The sequence below is a fragment of the Suricata suricatta genome, chromosome 11 (genome assembly GCF_006229205.1).
Source record: "Suricata suricatta isolate VVHF042 chromosome 11, meerkat_22Aug2017_6uvM2_HiC, whole genome shotgun sequence".
Lineage (NCBI taxonomy): Eukaryota > Metazoa > Chordata > Mammalia > Carnivora > Herpestidae > Suricata > Suricata suricatta.
Window position 1 is genome coordinate 10137085 of NC_043710.1, and position 19070 is coordinate 10156154.

Genomic DNA, 19070 nt, shown 5'->3' on the forward strand with positions numbered 1-19070 from the left:
AAGTCATAGCAACGATTTTCATTCTTCTTTAACAAAAGACATTAATGGCGTTTCAAAAGGAGTTATGTGAGGTCAGTAAAACTGATTATTATTTGAGATCATAAAAAATGAATACAATAACATAAATTTATGTTAAATACTTGAACAAAAATATATATAAAATAAAATTTCTTTTTTTTAATTTTTTATATTTATTTGAGAGACAGAGACAGCATGAATGGAGAAGGGGCATAGAGAGAGAGGGAAGAAAGAGAATTCTAAGCAGGCTCCATGCTGCTTGCACAGAGCCTGATGCAAGGCTCAAACTCATGAAACCAAGGGTCAGATGGATGCTTAACCGACTGAGCCACCCAGATGCCCCAATAAAATAAAATAAAATTCTTAAGGACCAGTGGTTTTGGAGAAGGATCCTCATATATATTTCAAAAATGGAGAAGATACAATAGAAGTGAGAGCCTGTCTTCATTGGAGATCTTCTCACTAGCTTTTCCCTTGGGTCTGCCATTGCTCTCTTCCCTTTCCTCTAGTTCAAGGCAGAGGTGCCTGCCACCTATTTCAGGAACATTCTGGAGTGCTCACCGTGAGAAATCAGCTATTCACTTATTAAATCTTCTGTGAAAACTTTCCTTGGGAATGCATAGGTATAAGAATACACTGACACCCAGGGGTGCTAGGGTGGCTCAGTCCATTGAGCATTCAACTTTGGCTCAGGTCATGATCTCACAGTTCGTGAGTTTGAGCCCCACATCTGTGCTGTCAGCATAGAGCTCACTTCAGATCTGCGGTACTCCCCCCACACTCTCTGCCCCTCCCCCACCCACACTCTCTTTCTCTTCTCAAAAATAAAAATAAATATTAAAAAAAAGAATACGCTGACATACTTAGTTGATGTCCTGACATCCCACAGCTCAAACCCAAATTGGGGTTATGTGAATATAAACTTAAGGCTATAGGAGCCTCCCTCATGGTCTGATGTTATAAGAATAGACTGAGAAAGCACTATATTCAAATCATCTGTTTTAGACAAGACCACAAATATAGTTTTATTTATTTAAAGATAATTTTGAGGACTTTACATATAGTGATGTTTCACCTCTCTCTCTTTTTTTTTTCCTAAGCACCAGAAATATCTTCTATTGGTGGTCTCTAACAAAGTGGAAATATCACAAGGAGTGGAAATTACTTTGTCTATTTACCTGTCAGAATCTGGCAGCATTTAACATATAGAAAATGCACAAATGTAATTGATAGATTACAGACATTCTTCCTTGGCAGGGTACTAGTATCTCTGAATATGAGCAGGAACTGAGAAGTAGGGTAGCTATTGCCTGAGATTTGGCAACATAACTAATTACTTTATTTTCAAACATGGTCTTTTTTGAGAATGTCCATATACTTAGTGTCTGCATTATGTCATCTTACAACTAAGTATATATTAATGATGTGAGTAGTTTTCCAAATGTCATGAATGTTTATGTCTTTCCATCCCTGGGAAGCAAAACTTGATTTCTGACTCTTTTATGTCTCTCTGAACACCTATTCCATGCTAATCAGAGAGTAGGTGCTTATTAAAACCTGTTGACTTGGCTCAAGTTGTTTATACAGGCAGTGTGGTTATTGCAAACATTATAGGATTTGAGTAAGAAGATCTGGGTATGAAAGAAGGCTCTCAAAAATCACTAGCTGTGACCATTAACAAATTACCTTTATTTATTTTTAAGTTACTTAGCCTCTTTGAATCATTTGTAATATATGGATAGGGATTTTTTTCTTGATTATGGAAGATCAAATGTCATTATTCCATAAACTGCTCTGTGAAATGGAAACTACTCTACAAATACAACCATTGATTATCATCTAAGATGTGGGTACTCATTATAGCATCTTCTTTTGTTCTTTCTTCTCTTGCCTAAAGGCTAAAAGTAGGTAGACAGTGCAACCAAGAGCCTAGAGCAGGAGTCAGGGAAAGTTAAGACAGAAACAGTTGTGCCCATTTATAAGCTGTGCTGTTTGTACAAAGAAAGAATTGGGTATTGGCCACTACGAGGTTCCCTGATGGGGTGTGGACACTCTAAACCACAGCATCAGCCCCATAGAAAGATAGCTGGACTGGTTCCTTATTGCACCTCATTATCATTACTTTTTACTCTCCTTAAGACAGTGGTGCAAAAGGGACTCCACAACCTATGTGGATGTGGAAGGAATTAAAGAAAGTGTAGGGATGGCCTGAACCGTGGTTTATCTTTTTCATCAGGGGCAGAGTCTTTTTGCTGCAGAGGGACAAGGTGGACCATCTACTCCCACCACTACTGCAAAGCCTCACCCAACAAGGAGGCTGGTGAGAACTGACGAGGTGCAGCACTTACTCCACCTTGTTTGAATCTGAGTAAGCTGCCCCAGACAGGAAGCGTGTGGACACAGTCACCTGCCATGGCTGGATTCTCTGTGTGAGAGAGCGAGCAAGTGTGAGCGAGTGTGAGTGAGCTGTGGTCACTCCATGCAAAGGCCAGAGAGACGTGTGGAGGGTGCCTGCAGAGGGCCTCAGGAAATGAGGGTGAATACGTCCCTTGGAAGCTGTGAACACTAATGCCTAAGAAAAGGAAACAGAAGACAGAAAAAGAGTAGTTTAAGGAATGCTATCGTTTTCTATTGGCAAAGATTCCTGATCTTGTGGAGGTTCTGGAAAGTTCATTTCCCTTTCCTCCTCTTCTTCTTGGACTGGAATAATTTCAATGCCTTCTTCATTCTTTGGTTGGGGAGGTATTTCAGTCAGCTCAACTGTTTCTTCTGTTATTTCAACTGGCTGTTCCTTTTTTTCTTCAGCAGCTATCAGGACAACTACATCCTGGAATACAAAATTAAACAAGCATTTCTTGACCTTTACCTTGGCCATTTGTCAACAGTCTTTATGAATGTCTATCAAAGACCTCCTGTTATCTATGCTGTTTATGTTGTTTCCTATATGCCTCCAAATACCAGGACTGATTTCCCAAGTGCTCAAATCTTTACCAAATCACCTATCAAAGCTCATCTTCAAGGTCAGCAGACATTTGCCACTTTGCCTGGAATGATCACACAGCATTTGGGAAAGAAGACTGCAATAATAGAGGAATTTAGATTCGAGTTTTGATTTGCCTGTTATTGGCTGTAACTTAGGGAAGGTCATTGTAATCCTGTTTTTCTCATCTGCAGAATGAAGGAATTGTGACAGTCTCTAAATTTTATTATAAATCTAACATTCTGTGGTTCCAAAGCAGTTGATAAGATGGGGATATTTGTATCTCCCAATCGTGGAGTCTCTTTGACATATAGTTTTGGAAATGGGATCTGATGAAAGGTGCCGGCGGGGTGAGGTGGGGAGGGGATCCTGGGAAATGAAGGGGACGAACCCGCTTTCATCAGCCTATCCTGCTTTTTTGCATGTTACGTGTGGGATCACGAAATCAAGATGCGCGCCTGGAGTGAGGCTCAACTGAAGGCTAGTCAGTGCACGTATTACAGGACTGTATCCTCTGTCTGACCTTTAGACTTACTTCAAATTTCATGACCCTGTCTCCTCATTATTGGTATTTTCTGTTTTCTAGAAATCTGCCAAGACCATTTTTCATGAAGCTCCTAGTCTCAAAGTTACATCAGATTACATTCTCCAGAAATGATTTTTGTAGACATGATTTCCTAGAGGGGCTTAGTGGTCAGGGTGGCAACTACTTACAGATTTAGGTCTGGAGCACAGTTTTTTCCATTCATTCTCAACAATGCCAGCTGTCACAAGCTTCTGGAATAAGGTAAAGATCACCATCACAGCAAAAATGCTCTAAAGGACAACAGAAAAAGTGTGGGCAAGAATGTAATGGCTTAAAGAATATGACTGGTACTCAGGAAATGACTCTTGGCTAAAACTAAGCGATTAAAAGATCAGTCCTGTAGAAGATCGGTTCTTTAGAAGATGAATTCTACAGGTAATGACCAATTGTAAGCACTACTAGTGTCTGTATAACCCCAGCCCTTAGCCCAGCTGCGGGCATGCCACAGACAGTTAATGCAATGCTGCTGATATTTTGGAAAGAAGGCAGCAGCAATTAGTTGAAGAATCAGCTCTATGTAGGAAAACTTGATCAGCGACTCCCAAATTAAGTTGTATCCAGCTTTAGGTATCAGAACCAAGCAAACCTGTCTGTATTTGAGAGATGCATTTTTCCCTTTCAAACTCTACACTGAAAACTCATTGAGGCAGAAGGTGTTCATATAACTTAGTTATTTCTTCAGTGTTGATCTTAATCACACTAATACATGGTAACCAATGCTGATCTAAAAATGTTTTAAAAACACAGCACCTTCTGTTTACCAGTTCTGAGCATTTTGCATATGTTAACTTATTGCTCAAGACAGCTCTGTGCAGTAAGTACTGGCACTTTCCCCACTTTACAGTTGAAGAAACCGAGGCAGAATGTGGTTAAAATTCTTGCCTCCGAGCCATGTAGGCAGTAAGTAGCAGATGTAGCCAGTCTGACACGCATAATAAACATGCCAGATTTCTCCCCTGAGAAGAAATCCAGCCTCACACTTACCAAGAAAACAGATCGTATGCTGTCACAATATTTTATTGACAGAGAGTTTTTCTCGGAGGGCTTACTGTCTGGTTCACAGGTGTGTATGTCAATATATGGCTTGGGAGCTTTAATAAGATTCAGATTCTCCATTTTAAAAAAATGGGAAATTGCAATATTAAATATGTCCATGATCAAAAAAATTAATCCAGAAATAGCAGCAAAGAGGCCCAGCGAGTTCATTATCATTTTCCCTTTGACCTGAAATGGAGACATAAAGACGTGTTAATGGGGTTTGGTTTCATTTGGAGACTATAAGCTAGGAAGGAATTCCAGATCCCATCCCTCCTATTCATAAAGGCACTGCACCCAGATCGTACTAAGCCACACTTCTCCCAGGGGTTTTTAATGTCCTGTCACCGTAGAATGAAAACCTTCATCTCTCACTCCTGCTCCTTCCTCCATCTTCCCCATCTCATTTTACCCTGTCACGTTCAATCAGTTTATCGAGAGAAAATTTTAGGAATAATCCTAAATTCTTCTATTTTGTACCCTTGCTGTTCCTTTCACTGCCCCTCCCACCATGCTGGTAGGCGTTCAGTAAATATTGGCTGACTAAGTGAAGATAAGTAATCTTCAGGTTAGATCTGTCTGCGTCAGAAGCTAGAGGGGAAGAGAGGGAAGGAGGCTCATCCATCACAGTGAAGTGGGATATACTGTGGATGTGGGGAGGGAAAGAGCAGATGGAGCCCTCTGTGTCTGTACCATCAAGTGGAAACTAACAGTAGCAAGAACACCACCACCTACTCCTATTGACATGGGCTGCAGTCAGCCTCAGACTACCATCTTTCAAAACATAATAAGGCTGACGCCTCTGGGTAGCCAAGGGAAAAGTGTCAGAATGAGTGTTCTATCTGCAGGGATGATGGAAGGTCAAAACAGGAAAATATAAGAGAATAGTATGGGATTGTTGATGATTATTTTAAGACCTACATAGTTCATCCCTGGCTATAGGACCTACAGATGGCAAATCAGTAAGACTTGCTGTACCTAGAGAATAAAACAACTTGATCTTCATAAACATTTTATTTTCAAAAACTGAGTTTATCAGACCACCTCTAGAGAGGAGCCATTTCAATCCACTCCATCCATCACTGACTTTGGAAGTGCCACAAATTAGTAATAGCTTATTTGTAAGTATAAAAAACTTGGGGGAGGAAACTTGCTGGTAAGCTCATGACCTGGGTGTAAATGTGTTGGGAAGGTTATTGGACAAGACCCTCTATAGCTCCTCATACAGCCTCTGAAGCATTTTCATGTATAGTATTCCATTACATCCTCAATGACCATATGGTAGCACCATTTTACAGAGGTACATAGAGGCAAACTGACTTGCTCACAGTTGACTTAATCACAGTATTGAGTTAATCACAGTATTGATTAGAGTTTTCCTAAATGGTGGTCTAAGAGAAGTGACATGGCTTTCAAAGAGATCTGTTAGTCTCACGCATTTAACATTCATAAGACCACAAGCATGTTGCCCTTCATCGGTCTGCCTTTAATTCTGTTTCCATGGACATAATTCAAGTAGGCCTCATTTCCACGTTTTCTCATGAATAAAATCACAACAGCTTTGTAGAGAATCTTTTGTCTTTTGGGGTTGAGAGATAACTCAGTGCTACTGTGATTCCAAAGGTGTGGGAGCGTTTCTGTTTCCAACTGAGAAAGTGGGTCTTTCTCTGACATGTGGGGAAGAAGGACAGACGGTTACTTGCCAAACTTTTCGTGGGGTTTTTCTCCGCTGCTACCAGGAGTGATCCAGAAATGATATACTGTGAAAAGAGAGGTGGTGGGTGGGGAAGGCATAGGGCAGATTGGAGAAGAGGCAGACAGGGAGGGAGGCAGAGAGGGAGACACTTTTAACATGGAGAACAGGTTATTAAAAGGCTATCCATATTTCCAACCACTTTCACCAAACTGTCCAGACATTTTCGCAGTGTTCATTCTTTTTCGGCAGTCATACTTCTCCTTTGTTCATGCCCAGCTATATTCAGGTGATTCTTTTGTGCAACTAACTGGGGAGCCGTGATAAGGAATATAATAAGAGCAGAGGCAGAACCCAAGTTTTCATGTCAATGAATACTAACACTGTGAATTTACAAGCTTTATTTTTAGTCTCTTTTTTCTTTTTTAAATTTGTGGAGTTTCTCCTTGGCGTTCACAGTGATTTCAGTGATTCTGATGCCAGTGAAGGATGAATCAACATAACCTGAATGCCATGGACACTCCATTAAAACGTTGGCTGCTACAGGAAGTGATGGTGATCATTTTCCCTCTTCCTTGTTTAAGCTGTGAAATGGAGGGAACTCTTGTTCTGATCCATCTCTCTTTGTTCTGAAAATCTCAACCCTGGGCATAACTTGCTAGTAGTAACTATGAAAGTATAATGGGGATTAAACGTGCCCGCTCTGTACCAGACCCAGACACTGTTACAAGCTTGGAAACCATGTACACAAAACAACCATAAAGATCGCTGCTCTGCTGATAAGTCAAAGGAGATTCATTTGCCACAGGACTGATTTCACCACTGAGACAGTAGCTAAACAGAATTGTAGGAAGAAGGAACAGTTGGGAGGATATGGGATGTGCCTGCTTCTTACTGCTTCTGGAAACACCCTACTATACAGTTCACATGTTTAGGGCCCTTCCTACCCCTCTCCACATTGACTTTGGAGAGTCCTGCTTTGAACGGTCTTCCTTCCCTGTGTAGATCCATGCAGGGCATCTCTCTCTCTGAATTTACGTGAGGTGTGACCACTGACTCAGTGGGATTCATGCTCAATTCAGTCAACCTCTCTTTCCGCTAAACCACTTTCACCTCATAACCTATTTCCCAGCCACATACTTTCCTCAACACAGAAATAATCTAGCATGTTATGTGGAACTTTTAAGCCTTTTTGTCTGCATCACTGCCCAAATGGCCGTTAGTTGTTACTCACCATAATACCTCCCCAGAGAGGGTACCACACAGTCATACAGATGGGTGCATAGACCTCCATGTGGATCATCAGGAGGCCACCTAGGGCCATGTGGAAGAGCCCATTCATAATCTGGACAGCCTAGAGAGAGAATAAGGCAACTGATGAGGAACCAGAGTCATCATCAAGTCAGAACGCAAAGGCTGAAAGCCGAGGCTCATGATCTAGGACTGTGTAAAATGCCTAAAGGAGGTGACCAAGGTGCCAAGACCTTTGTTTTATTCAGATCCACCTGGGGCATTTCCAAGACAGGTATGTCTGGGATGCTGGTGACAAACTGATATGGGAGATCCCTAAGTATGCAGGCTGCAAAATCAAAAGGAGACATAAGATCACTGTGACGTCTCTGCACATCTCTGATTTGGCATACCTTGTCAGACATGAAGGACACCTCATGTTGGATCAAACACCTTTTGGTTGGATTGCATTCTGTACGTGGCCTATAAAAATTTCTGCCTGTCTAGGCCAGAGAGTCTCTACAATATGGAATGGAGCACAGCTAACTTACCCCCAGTGGCTTAGATTCCCTCATGAAGAAGCTTTGTGTAGGGCCCACCACTGAAGTCATCTTTTTGGGAATTATTTTTTGAACAGGATGCATGGCAGTTGGGCCTTTCATAACATCTTCAGGAAGAGTTCCACTCATTGAATTTCTGGGTGTCGCCATTTCACCCTCAGAACTCCTAAAAATAAATAATAAAATGGGGGAGGGGGAAAGGGAGAGAGAATAGGATTGTCGGCAGTCTTTTGTCTCCTGCATCTGAAAACTTTCCCCTATATTCTCTCCATGAGTGTCGCTGAGGGTAGACATGGACTTTTCCCAGTGGCTTTGGGTCTGAGGCAAAGCCTACTGCTGTGTTCTAAGACAGGATCTGAATGGAGCATCTCCCGCAAGGACACAGGGCCCTTGGGATCCCTGCCAGTATTCTTGACAATGATGTTGGGGCATCCTTTATCAGCAGAGGATGGACACCATGCTCATGTGTCCATAGCCCTGTTTATCTCTCATCCCTGAATGCTTTTCTTAACTCAGGTTGGAAAGTGTATTTCCTTTTCCTCTTGCTTCTCTGAGTTTGTCCATTGTGATGGGCCAGAGGCACCATGAAACATAAGTATCTGACTTCAGCTCAGGTCATGAATTCACGGATCAGGAGTTTGAGCCCCATGTCAGACTCTGTGCTGACCTAGAGTCCCTCTCCCTCCCCACTCATTCATTCTCTCTCTCTCAAAAATAAGCATTAAAAAGACAGAGAGTATGGTGAGGACTGTCTTTAGAGTCAGCAGAAGCCGATTCTAGTCTTCCTTTACCACCAACTCTGCAACCTGAGTAGTCACTTTAAGGAGGCCCTTGGAGGTTGTATATAAGACTGTGGCCCCCTGACATGGGTTGCCTAGGTTTAAATCAAATTTTATTTGCAGTGAAACTACAGGCAAATTCTTTAAACTCTGGGCCTTAAGCTTTTCAACTGTAAAATGGGAATAATAGTTCTTGTCTTACGGTATAAGGTTTCTGTAAGACTCAAATGGACTGATGTCTGTGTGTGGCTGGTGTGTTTTCATTTAGCTATATCTCAAATGTCAGCTCCTCAGAAAAGCCTTCTGCAGATCCTCGGTCCACAGCACAGCCTTTCCCACGGCACCTGTTTTATTTGTGTACATGGCACATATCACTGTAGGGAATTACCTTATCTGCTTGCTTATCTTTGGTCAGTCTCTTCCCACTAGAACATAAGGTCCCTCAAAGCAGAGACCTTATCTCTCTTGTTCAGTATCTAATATTGCTGAGGAAATAAATGTATGTAAAGCACCAGTGTCTGAATAATTATTACCTGTTTTTGTTGCTCTTCTTGTTTTTAGTATCATTACCTCTGTAGGCATTAGTTTCTATTTTTTCCCCCATTGGAAAAATGAGAACAACATCCCTGTTACAGACATGTTGTGAGAAGTAAGTTCAGACATGAAAATGCCTCCTACATGGGGAGAAAGTGGCAACTGCTATTTGTTCTTGGAATTCATGATTTATTCATTTATGAAGTTAGATGGTGATTATTACCAAGACCCTTTCCAGCTCTCATGTTTTAGGGATGTTCAACTTTTTCATCTTGTACTTTCTCTTGGCATTTATAGGTTTATGTCAGTTACTTACATGGATTCTACTGGGTCTTTCCTGGGCCCTGTAAGTCTCTTTAGAGATGCATCTTCAGTCTCATCTTTATTGGCTGTAAGTTACATAAGGAGCCTTGGAGACCAAGACTGTCTGTCCAGCTTGCTTGGCACTGTACAGCAGTGCCTGTACCGAGCCTGGCACTGTGGTATAGGACTGGCACTTGGGAGTCACCCAGGCTTCACTTTTGCACCCAGTGTGTAGTTACAAAGAGATTTCACATATGCAGTTCATTGAAGTCTCACAGAGTAGACAAGGGTGAATTGTTGCTTCCGTTCTGTAGAGAAGTTAATAGTTCAGTCCCTCGTTCCCAGGGAGATCGAAAGTGAGGGCTTGGACCTAACCAATGAGGTATCTGTGGCTGCTTTGTCCCCTGTGCGGGACAGGAGAGTCAGCCTTTCACTTACGAACCTCTCCCTTAAGATGGATGTGCTGTCTGGATGACTATATAGCAATTGAAACCCGAATACCTGTCGGGAGGACAGAGGAGGCTTCGGCTGGGTGCTCTGCACTTGGTTTCACCCCACCTGCCGACCACCACATGTCGTGAGGTCCTGGAGGTCTTGGTGCTTTGCACCACAAACCACCCAACGAGACCCCTGGCAAACGGGAGTGCACTAATGCAGGCTGCTGCGGAGCCTGGCCAGCAGGCAGAACTTCAGGAGCTGATCAGAACCTCTGAAACCATTCTGGCCTTTTGACAAATGAGAAACCTGTGGCCCAGGGATGGGCTGCGCCTTGTCACAGGCCTTGCACTCGGCGACAGAGCCAACCAGAAGGCAGTCACCACAGGCGGCTCCAAGGCCCGTGCTCTCTCTGCTGCCCCACCCTCTGTGTCTGGGGTGTTACCGCACATCTAGCTCCAGGGCGCCCCACACCTGTCTTACCCAGAAAGCCTCTTTTTTTTTTTTTTTTTTTTTCAGATGCAGACATGCAGGTTCAGAGAGATTGGTTAGTTTTCCCATTTGTAGGAAGGGAATGGGCTGGGAGGACATTCCTCTCCCAGAGGACTCATTTTAGGGAGGAGAGCTTAAAGAGCAAAGGTCATCAATTGTCTGGACAGAAGGAGATGGTGGGACTAGTGTTGTTTGAATTTCTCCCTGGTTTTCAACTGCCTAAGGCTGTGTCACTCTTGTTGATGAGATACACCTCTCAACGTAAGCAAGTTCTACTGCTTGTATCTGTAATGGCTAATGGCCGTAATGACCACTGGGGGGACATACTTCATTGCCCACTGGGGGGAAATATTTTATTTAGCTGTTAAGAACAATGTCTCGGTCACCTGGGTGGCTCAGTCAGTTAAGCGTCTGACTTCAGCTCAGCTCATGATCTCACAGTTCTTGAGTTTGTGCCCCTCATCAGGTTCTCTTGGATCCATGTGGAACCTGCTTGGGATCCTCTGTTTCCCCCCATCTCTCACTGCCCCCTCCCATTGTACTCTCTGTATCTCCCAAAATAAATAAACTTTAAAAAATGATGTCTCATTATGGCAACTATATTCCTATGAACATGTATTACTGTAAAATAGTAGTTTATAAACACAAACATACCATTTCTAAGTGCTACTTCATTTTGTATGGAAATAAGCATTCTAAAACACATCCACATTTTTATGCAAGGTCATTGTAGACCAGGAACTGAAAATCATCATTGTGTAGGAATATGTAAAGTTAGGCCTTGTATTCCCAAGAATATTGTAGATTCCTGCCGTTTTGCCCTGTCATTGTTTCTTAATTGTTCATGATGACTTGAACAGTGCCCAGCACACAGCTCTGCTCAAAGCCTACCTAGTTGGTATATCTGCAGGGGTGACTGGGCACATTGGCCCAAATGTGGTAGCAGCAGGGTTTTGTGCTCACTAAAGTATATCACCATCAGGGCTCCGTTTATCCGACACTGCCCCCACTTTACTACAGCGACTTCTGCAAATCTCTTCTCGTTTTAAAAGGCACCACTCTTTCTGGGTGCATCCACTGCACAGCAGCCTCACTGCCTTTACGGGTTTTGGTTTGAATAATGACTTTTTAGGTCCAGTAATTACATCATTTAATGAGAAGTTCAAAGCTGCCTAGCTTTTGTTTCCTCAACTTCCTCCCCTGCCTCTCAAAATAGTCCTGCGTTTTTGTCCTTTCTGGTCCTGTGCGCTGAGGTCCCAGGGGGAATGTTCTTCCTTCCATTCCCTCTGCCTGGGCTCCTCAGCCCCTCTCCAGCCCCTCTCCTTCCTCCAGGACGTCAGACCCAGAGAAAGCGAGTCTTGTGTCTCCAGTCCACGTGCACAGAAAGTGCTAGTCTCAACTCTGCGGCTGGCCACTTCTCTGATCTCACTACTCAAAGTACTGTCTGAGAACATGAGGGAATTTGCGATTTATAACGTGCTAAAACACGTTATAACGGATGCCTGTGTCTTCTGTAGGATTACAATGTGCAGTAGTGTCCCTGTTCCCAAAGCCCCTTCCTGTAATCCTGCAGCCACTGCTCCAGCTCTACTAGGTCACCCCCAGCATCTTCAGAGCCTGCCCTTCCGTTCTGTTCCTCCACTTCCCCACCACTCACCCCTCTGGGGGCCTCGCAGCCCGTGGGCAGAGCCACTGGGCCGAGGCTGCTCTGTGCAGACTCAGGAGGCCTTTGTTCAGGCATGAGCACTCAGATGGCTTTATTTCTGTCCCCCTGACCCCCAGGCTCCAAGAGCTGGAGCTGGTTCTCTCTGGCTCCTTCACCTCCACTCCCAGTCAGGCCCAAGTCCTGCCATCTCTTCCTCTGTAAGGTATCTTATCTCAGGCCACCAGAGCGGGCCCCGAATCACTGCTCATCCTGAGCTTCAGCTCCTTGTCTTGGCTGTCACGGCCTCCTGGAAAGCCCTGCGCCTGGCCCCCAGGGGCCTTCACGGAGCAGCTCTGCATCCTGTTCGGAAGCCACACTGCACTGCTCCCCACTGGACTGCTGATCTGGACACATCTCCCTCTCTCTTCCCTCTCCCCTTTGTAATGCTCCCCTCCGGCCCCCCTTCAGGGTCAACCAGACTCCCCATTAGACATTCACGTCCTTGGGACTGTTCCCAGCACAGACCTCTTTAAAGGCCTCAGCTCTGCATTCCTTGTCATCAGCTGTTTTCTCCTCTAAGGTGGGGGTTGGGGGGCATATTCCTCAAGGGCTGTCTGTCCTGCTAGGGTTATGTGGAGAACCTGTTTTCCGCATACTATAAGCTCAATAAGCATTAAACTGAACAACTTCTTCCAGGGAAGATCCACACATAAACACACAGGATATTGGACCAAAAGTGATGGTTTTCACCTCCCCTGATGATCAGTGACATCAGGCCATCCCGTGGGAAGCGGGAAGGCAGTCACATTATATACTGGATTCAAGAAACAATTATGACCTGGCTAAAACTCATCTTTGTTGTTCATTGTATCTTCCTCATCTGCAGTGCCCACTCTCACTGCAGGCTTCTGCAATGCATTTGAGGCAGGATTTTAAGCTCGGTTTGATGTCCGCCCTGCCCCCCCCCAACTGTCCTCCGGTCCCCTCCAGAAAATGTTAGCCTGCAAGGTTTAACAGCATCCCTGGGTATTCACATTTAGCAGCATTATCTTTGGAGACAAAATCATTCAAAGCAAGAGAAATGGAAATAATTTCATCATAACCGAATGATTATTTTTGTCTTCAGTGCCAGGGGGTTCTAAGAGTTTTGGGATGTTAGCTAATTTAATCTTCTATAAAGCGGTGGGTGTTAACCGTTGCTCCCATCTCGCAGGCGAGTAAACCCAGGAACGTGGAGGTTGGTAACTCGCCTGTAGGCTTATAGGTGGTGGGGCTCCGGTTTGAGCCCAGCAGAGTGGTAACCACAGTCCCGTCTATAGGCTTCAGTCTGCTGCTTTTGTTCAGTGACTCCCAGTTCACTGGCCAGGGTCCTTCTTGAGAGAGGGAGCGGTTCAGGAAGTGGGTGGACAGCAAAGCCTGGTCCCTCTCCTCAAATTGCGACACTGTCAGAAAACCTGACCAGGGAAGCCTTAGGGTAAAAGCCGAGAATCTCTAGTCTCCAAAACCATCCTATGCTTTAGGCATCACTCCCTTGTAGTCATTTTTTTTTTTTAAGTTTTTACTTACTTTGAGAGAGAGAGCATGGAGAAAGGGCAGAGAGAGAGAATCCCAAGCAGGCCCCACACCGCCAGCACAGAGCCCACCATGGGGCTCAAATCCACAAACCGAGAGATCATGACCCGAGCTGAAATCAACAGTTGGGTGCTTCACCGCCTGAGCCACCCAGGCGCCCCCTTTTTAGTCATTGAAACAAAGCAAACTGGCTCCTTACCTGAGTGTCTTAGGCCTTCGGTCTCGACGGCTTCAGATGCGGGCTGCCAAGTTCACTTCCACTGCTGGTGTCTCACGTACACAGGAGGTGAGTGACACAGGGCAGGCCTGGGGCCTCTGATAGATACCAGGTGACAGGAAATCAGTGGCTTCTGCTACCTTGGCCTTTGCCCCAATCACTCTGGTTTAATGCACACATGCCAGAGCCAAAGGATGTACAAAAAAGTTTCTGCCTTACCACGAGGTTTCACTTCTTAAAAAGGGTCCCTGGGGACGGCCTGGCGTACTTTACGCTACCCTAATTAGAAGAACTTTGCAGCCCCCACCCTGTAAGCAGGTGTGGATGGTGGGTCCCCAAGGGTAAGAAGGGCTCTAGAAATTCTCTACAGATGGGCCGCTAGGATTTTTACCTTTTTACTTCTCTTTTAGGAGTGAGTAAGTGGGAAGAAGGCCTCCAAGCAAAGAGATTCAGGAATCATTGAGCCAGGTCCCTTGGGAGTCTTGAAGGTATCCCTCTGAAAATAGTACCCACGTTTGCCCATACTTAGGGTCCTCATGGGATCGTGTATGTCTCATGTGGGATTTATTAGAAGTGGCCTAAAAATGTAGTTTGGTGTCAGAGAGCATGTCCCCAGAAGCTCGAGGCAGGAGCTGCATGTTTTGGGATACAAATTCGAGTTGCACGTTTACCTACAAGCTCACTTTTCTCTCCATCCTTCTGGTCCCCTTGTGTCCCCTCTCTTGTCAGTCTGGCCTGGAGCTGTGCCAGGGGTGGATGAAGTGAGGGATGGAGGAAGCCGGTGGCCAGGAGAGTGTGGACATTTGAGAAAGGAATTTTTGCCCAAAGATTTTGTACGCCTTGCCTCCGCCCATACAACCTTTATGTTCATACTGTTGGGATTTTTCTTCTTGCTTTTTAATTTCCTTGTCCATTGCTTTATCTTATTAGAGACTCAGGGCCATAACTAGACAATTGTTTGCCTAATCAAAAAGGTGAAAATGTGGCAGCTCCACCGCCAAATCTGAGGTTAATTCCTATCTTTCCTCCATCTTTTCCTCTCTCCCTCCCTATCATACCCTCCCTCCAATCCTCTCTCTCCTCTCCTCCTCCCTCCCTCCTCTTCTCTATTTCTCCTTCTGATTCTCTTCTTTCTAAGACGGTTCAGATCAGAGGGTCATAACCAATGGGTAGTAGTAGTTCTGGAATGGCTGATCTGGGCCCGACATAAAAACAAACGCCAGCTCCCCACCATTGAAGCAGTCCGTCAGTGGAACTAGAGGACTTGCTGTCATCAGTGTCCACGAGTAAAAGGCACACAGTCACCTCTCCTACATTTCATAGAAAAGGGGTGGAAACATAGGCTCCACCATCCATCTAAGATTCTGGTTGTGGGACTGAGGATCTGCTGAAGTGCTTGAATGGCTGGTGACAGGGATGATAATTACGTGAGACCAGAGTTGTGGCTGATGGGGAGGCATGAGCTTGGAGTCCAGGCTGGCGGGTGGTCACCGAGCTCACCTTCACTTCAGTGAGCGTGGAAACAGGGGCATTGCTTGGCACACGTATGGCGTCAGTGAGGCTCGGGCTTGCACAACCTGAATTTCACATCCTTTTTTCGTGTAGGCCCTGTTCTTCCCACGTCTGTCTCAGATTGTTTGCTACCCTGTCTTTGGTGGGCAGTGACATCAGTTAGGTGACTCTATGTGTGATCCCTCCTGAATAAACTTGAATTTGACCCTATATAAACAAACTCACTTTACTTTTGCTGGTTTGGATCGGTTGACCTTCAGCGCTTAGGTGAGTTGACATCCCCACCACAGTTTGGATTTGTCAGTAGCACTTGCTCTATAATTTTTTTCCTCTCTGTAATATTTGAGGATATTAGGTCTATTACACATTTAAAATCTCTCTCCCTCTGAATTGAGCCTCCTGTCTTTACCAAGTGGCTTTCTTGCTTCCTGACGATGATCTCTTTCTTAAAGTCTACACAAAAGTTTATTAACTAAACTTTAACTTAGTTCGGTTTGCCTTCCTTTTATCCCCCTACCTCCTGATATGCCTACCTTTTTTTTTTTTTAATCCTTGGAACATTTTGCTTCTCCTATGAAAACTGCGTCCTACATCACAATGATTTCTGTCCTTGCCTTACTCAGTCATTGGTCTGTATGTCCCTTGACGGTAGGGCCAGTTTTTCTGATTGCTGAGAGGTTGGGGTTCTGTTTTGGTTCTTTCTCCCCATCCAGATGATTATCATGCTATCCAGTATTGGAGGGTAATATTATGGTGCATTTCCCAAGACAAGGCGCGGCTCAGCAAGGCATTGGGACTCCGAATTATCTGGTGTTGGAGGGTTTCCATTTCAGAGAATTGGCAAGGGAGAAGCAGGGCCCCTCAGAGGCGAAACTGAAGGTCTTATTGCAAACAGATAGTGGTTATGACTTGGAAAATGTCAGTGTTGTGTTTCTAAATCATTGATGCTAAAGGAAAATGTAAATTCCTGTGGGTATGAGCTTTATAGTTTGTGAGTTCTTCCTTCAGATCTGAGGAACTGCTTTATGTTTTTAACAGGCACATAACACTAGTTGAGCACCTACTCATGCCAAGCACTGTGCACATAACACCTGTGGGATTGATTCCATTTTATAATTGTGGAGACAAACATTCAGGAAACGAGGGAAACTGGCCCCAAGTCACGTAAGTGCTGAAAGGTGATGTTTTGAAAGCAAGAAACCCTCAATGATAAGTTTAAAAGAAATCCTGCCATTTACTGCCTGATTTTTAAGTTCCAGGCTCTGGTTAAATTAGTTCACATTTCATTTAAGGCTCCTGGTAACCCCATTAGGTGGGTATTATTATTGCATTTTAGTCTAGGAAATTAAAGCTCACAAAGGTTAAACAACCTATTCAAGTCATTAAGCTTTAAATTGCAAAACTAACATTTAGACCTAGATCTGACTTAAAAGCCCTTACCGATAGGCGATGGCATTCCCACCCTTAAAATAGATCTTGTATGTCCACACGCCTCAACCTTACCGGGGCGCCAGGTAGTTTTCATCAGAATATGACTCCACTGGAAATAAATATTTTAAATACATAGTTTTCATCAGAATCTCGCTCCCCCGTCTCCTGCCCTCACATATGTACGCCTAGGCCTTTCTCCTTCCAGTTTATGGCAGAAACAAAAACCTGATAGTTTATTTCTTTGCCGACGTTAAATGTTTTCTGTGCCAAAAGCAGCAAGGGATAATGAGATTTGGAGTTCGGCGTCTGGATTCAAATCCTGGTTCGAAATCCTGCTATTCCCTTTTGTGGTCTCAGAAAACTCAACCACTTTGAGCTTCGGTTCTCATGCCTGAGGTGCAGGCTAGATGTACCTACCTCAGAGGGCTGTCCCGACAGGTGGAAAGACGGGAAAGATCCCCAGCGCTTAGCAGGTACTGTCAGTGGAAGGAAATGCAGCGTAAGGCAGCCGTCTCGCATGCAGCCTGGGAATCTCCCGGCGTCCTTGAAGCTCTTGTGAGGGGCCTGTGACCTCAAGACAACTTTCAGAATAATACTAAGTCTTAGTTCCCCTTTCCACAAGTTCAGAGCGGGCGTCTCCACAGAGCACGAGCCATCACATCAGACCAAGTGCACAAACAGTTCCCAGAGAGAAGCTCTGCACTGGAATCATCTGGAAATCTGTACAAATTATTGATGCCCTGCTCTCACCACATTCTTATTTGACTGCCATCGGGTGGTACGCGGTGTACTAACGGGGGGGGGCCATTTATAACAGTTGCTCGGGTGATTTTAATGTGCAGTAAAGTTAAATGGGCATTTGATTTTCAAGGGGCATAAAGTTTTTGTTCTGCAGGATGGGTAAGTTCTAGAGATCTGCTGTACAAAACAGTTCTCAGCGAGTAACACAGAATTGTACATTTTAAAATATGTTAAGAAAGTAGACCTCACATGAAGTGTTCTTGCCAAAAAACAAACCAAAAAACCCACAAAAGAGCACAAGATAATTTTTGGAGGTGATTATTAATATGCTGAGTACCTTGATTGTGGTGACGGCATCAGGAATATATATATACATTAAACATGTGCTTTTTTTGTATATAAACTACACCTTTAAAAAGTTAAAAATAAAAAGAATGTTAAGTAACGTAAAATAAAGAAAGACGATTTGTAAAATATGTAACTGTACCATTCTCCACACTAATTTTCTCTTTTCTTTTGGAAAAAAATATTACGTTAATAAAATGTTACGTCAATAAGCTGTTACTTGTATTATGTGTATTGAGTCTTGAATACGTTTTTCAGAGTGAAAAAGGGGTTCTGAGACCAAGAGTTTAAGGGACGTTGGTACCTGGGCGTAGGGATTAAGGCGCCAGGCTCTGGAGCCAGACCGCCTGTTGCTCTCGTGGCTCTGACCTTGCAGCCTTGTCACCAGGGGCACATGACTACCCGCTCTTGACTTCAGCTTCCTCGCCTGTGAAATGAGTATCACAGCAACATTCACCGCTTAGATGTTTTGTGAGGTTAGATGAGGAACACACCTCAAAGGCTTAGCACCGTGCCTGGACCACTCTATGGCTTTTAACCAATATACACCTTCACTGTTAACCGTTCTGGTTATTACGAGCGGCTAACATGGAGGATCTCGCAGTTTCATTGCAAAATGTGTGGGCCGAGCCATTCTTCCAGCCAACTCATTTTTCCAGACAACCATGGAGAAGGAGCCGCTGGTCTGGGAGAAATCAGCAGGAGATGTCATGGACCGGTCACTCCACACCGTGCGCTTTGGTTCATTTCTGTTTATACAGTGGTGATGCCACATTGCCAGCCTTCAGTTCAGCGGATGCGTGACGAATAGGAGGTGGCAGCAAGGTGACTATGTGATTTGGGGAGAGGAGGACATGGCATTGCAAGGAGGCAGGTGTGTTTAATTCGCCAGAATGTTCCCAGAGCCCACCCTCTTAAGTCATTCCCCTTTGGCTTCAGACGGTTGCCAGCCTTAAGATTCT

The 19070-nt window shown here is 44.3% G+C and overlaps 1 protein-coding gene across 2 annotated transcripts; it reads right to left on the reverse strand.

Moving 5' to 3' along the window:
- Positions 1–1030: 1030 nt before the first annotated feature.
- MS4A1 (membrane spanning 4-domains A1) lies at positions 1031–14260 on the reverse strand. 2 transcript variants are annotated; one of them, XM_029955990.1, is made up of 7 exons: positions 14062–14259; positions 8094–8268; positions 7547–7666; positions 6323–6379; positions 4569–4808; positions 3713–3814; positions 1031–2845 (listed from the first exon to the last, which is right to left on the reverse strand). In XM_029955990.1, exons 2-7 carry the CDS (start codon positions 8250–8252, stop codon positions 2627–2629), a joined length of 897 nt encoding a protein of 298 aa, XP_029811850.1. In that variant the 5' UTR covers positions 8253–8268; positions 14062–14259; the 3' UTR covers positions 1031–2626. The 2 variants fall into 2 exon arrangements, with proteins under 2 accessions (XP_029811850.1, XP_029811851.1); XM_029955991.1 differs by lacking the exon at positions 6323–6379 and having other exon boundaries at positions 14062–14260.
- Between the last annotated feature and the right edge of the window lie 4810 nt (positions 14261–19070).

Bases quoted from the DNA above. Each gene is read 5' to 3' on its own strand.
- MS4A1 (XM_029955990.1), bottom strand. From the start codon at position 8,252: ATGGCGACACCCAGAAATTCAATGAGTGGAACTCTTCCTGAAGATGTT. The intron at 4,809-6,322 runs GCAAGTAACCGT...TCTCCATTTCAG, and splicing joins AAAACCCCACGAAAAGTTTG to GTCAAAGGGAAAATGATAAT. The intron at 3,815-4,568 runs GTAAGTGTGAGG...GTTGTCCTTTAG, and splicing joins GCATACGATCTGTTTTCTTG to AGCATTTTTGCTGTGATGGT.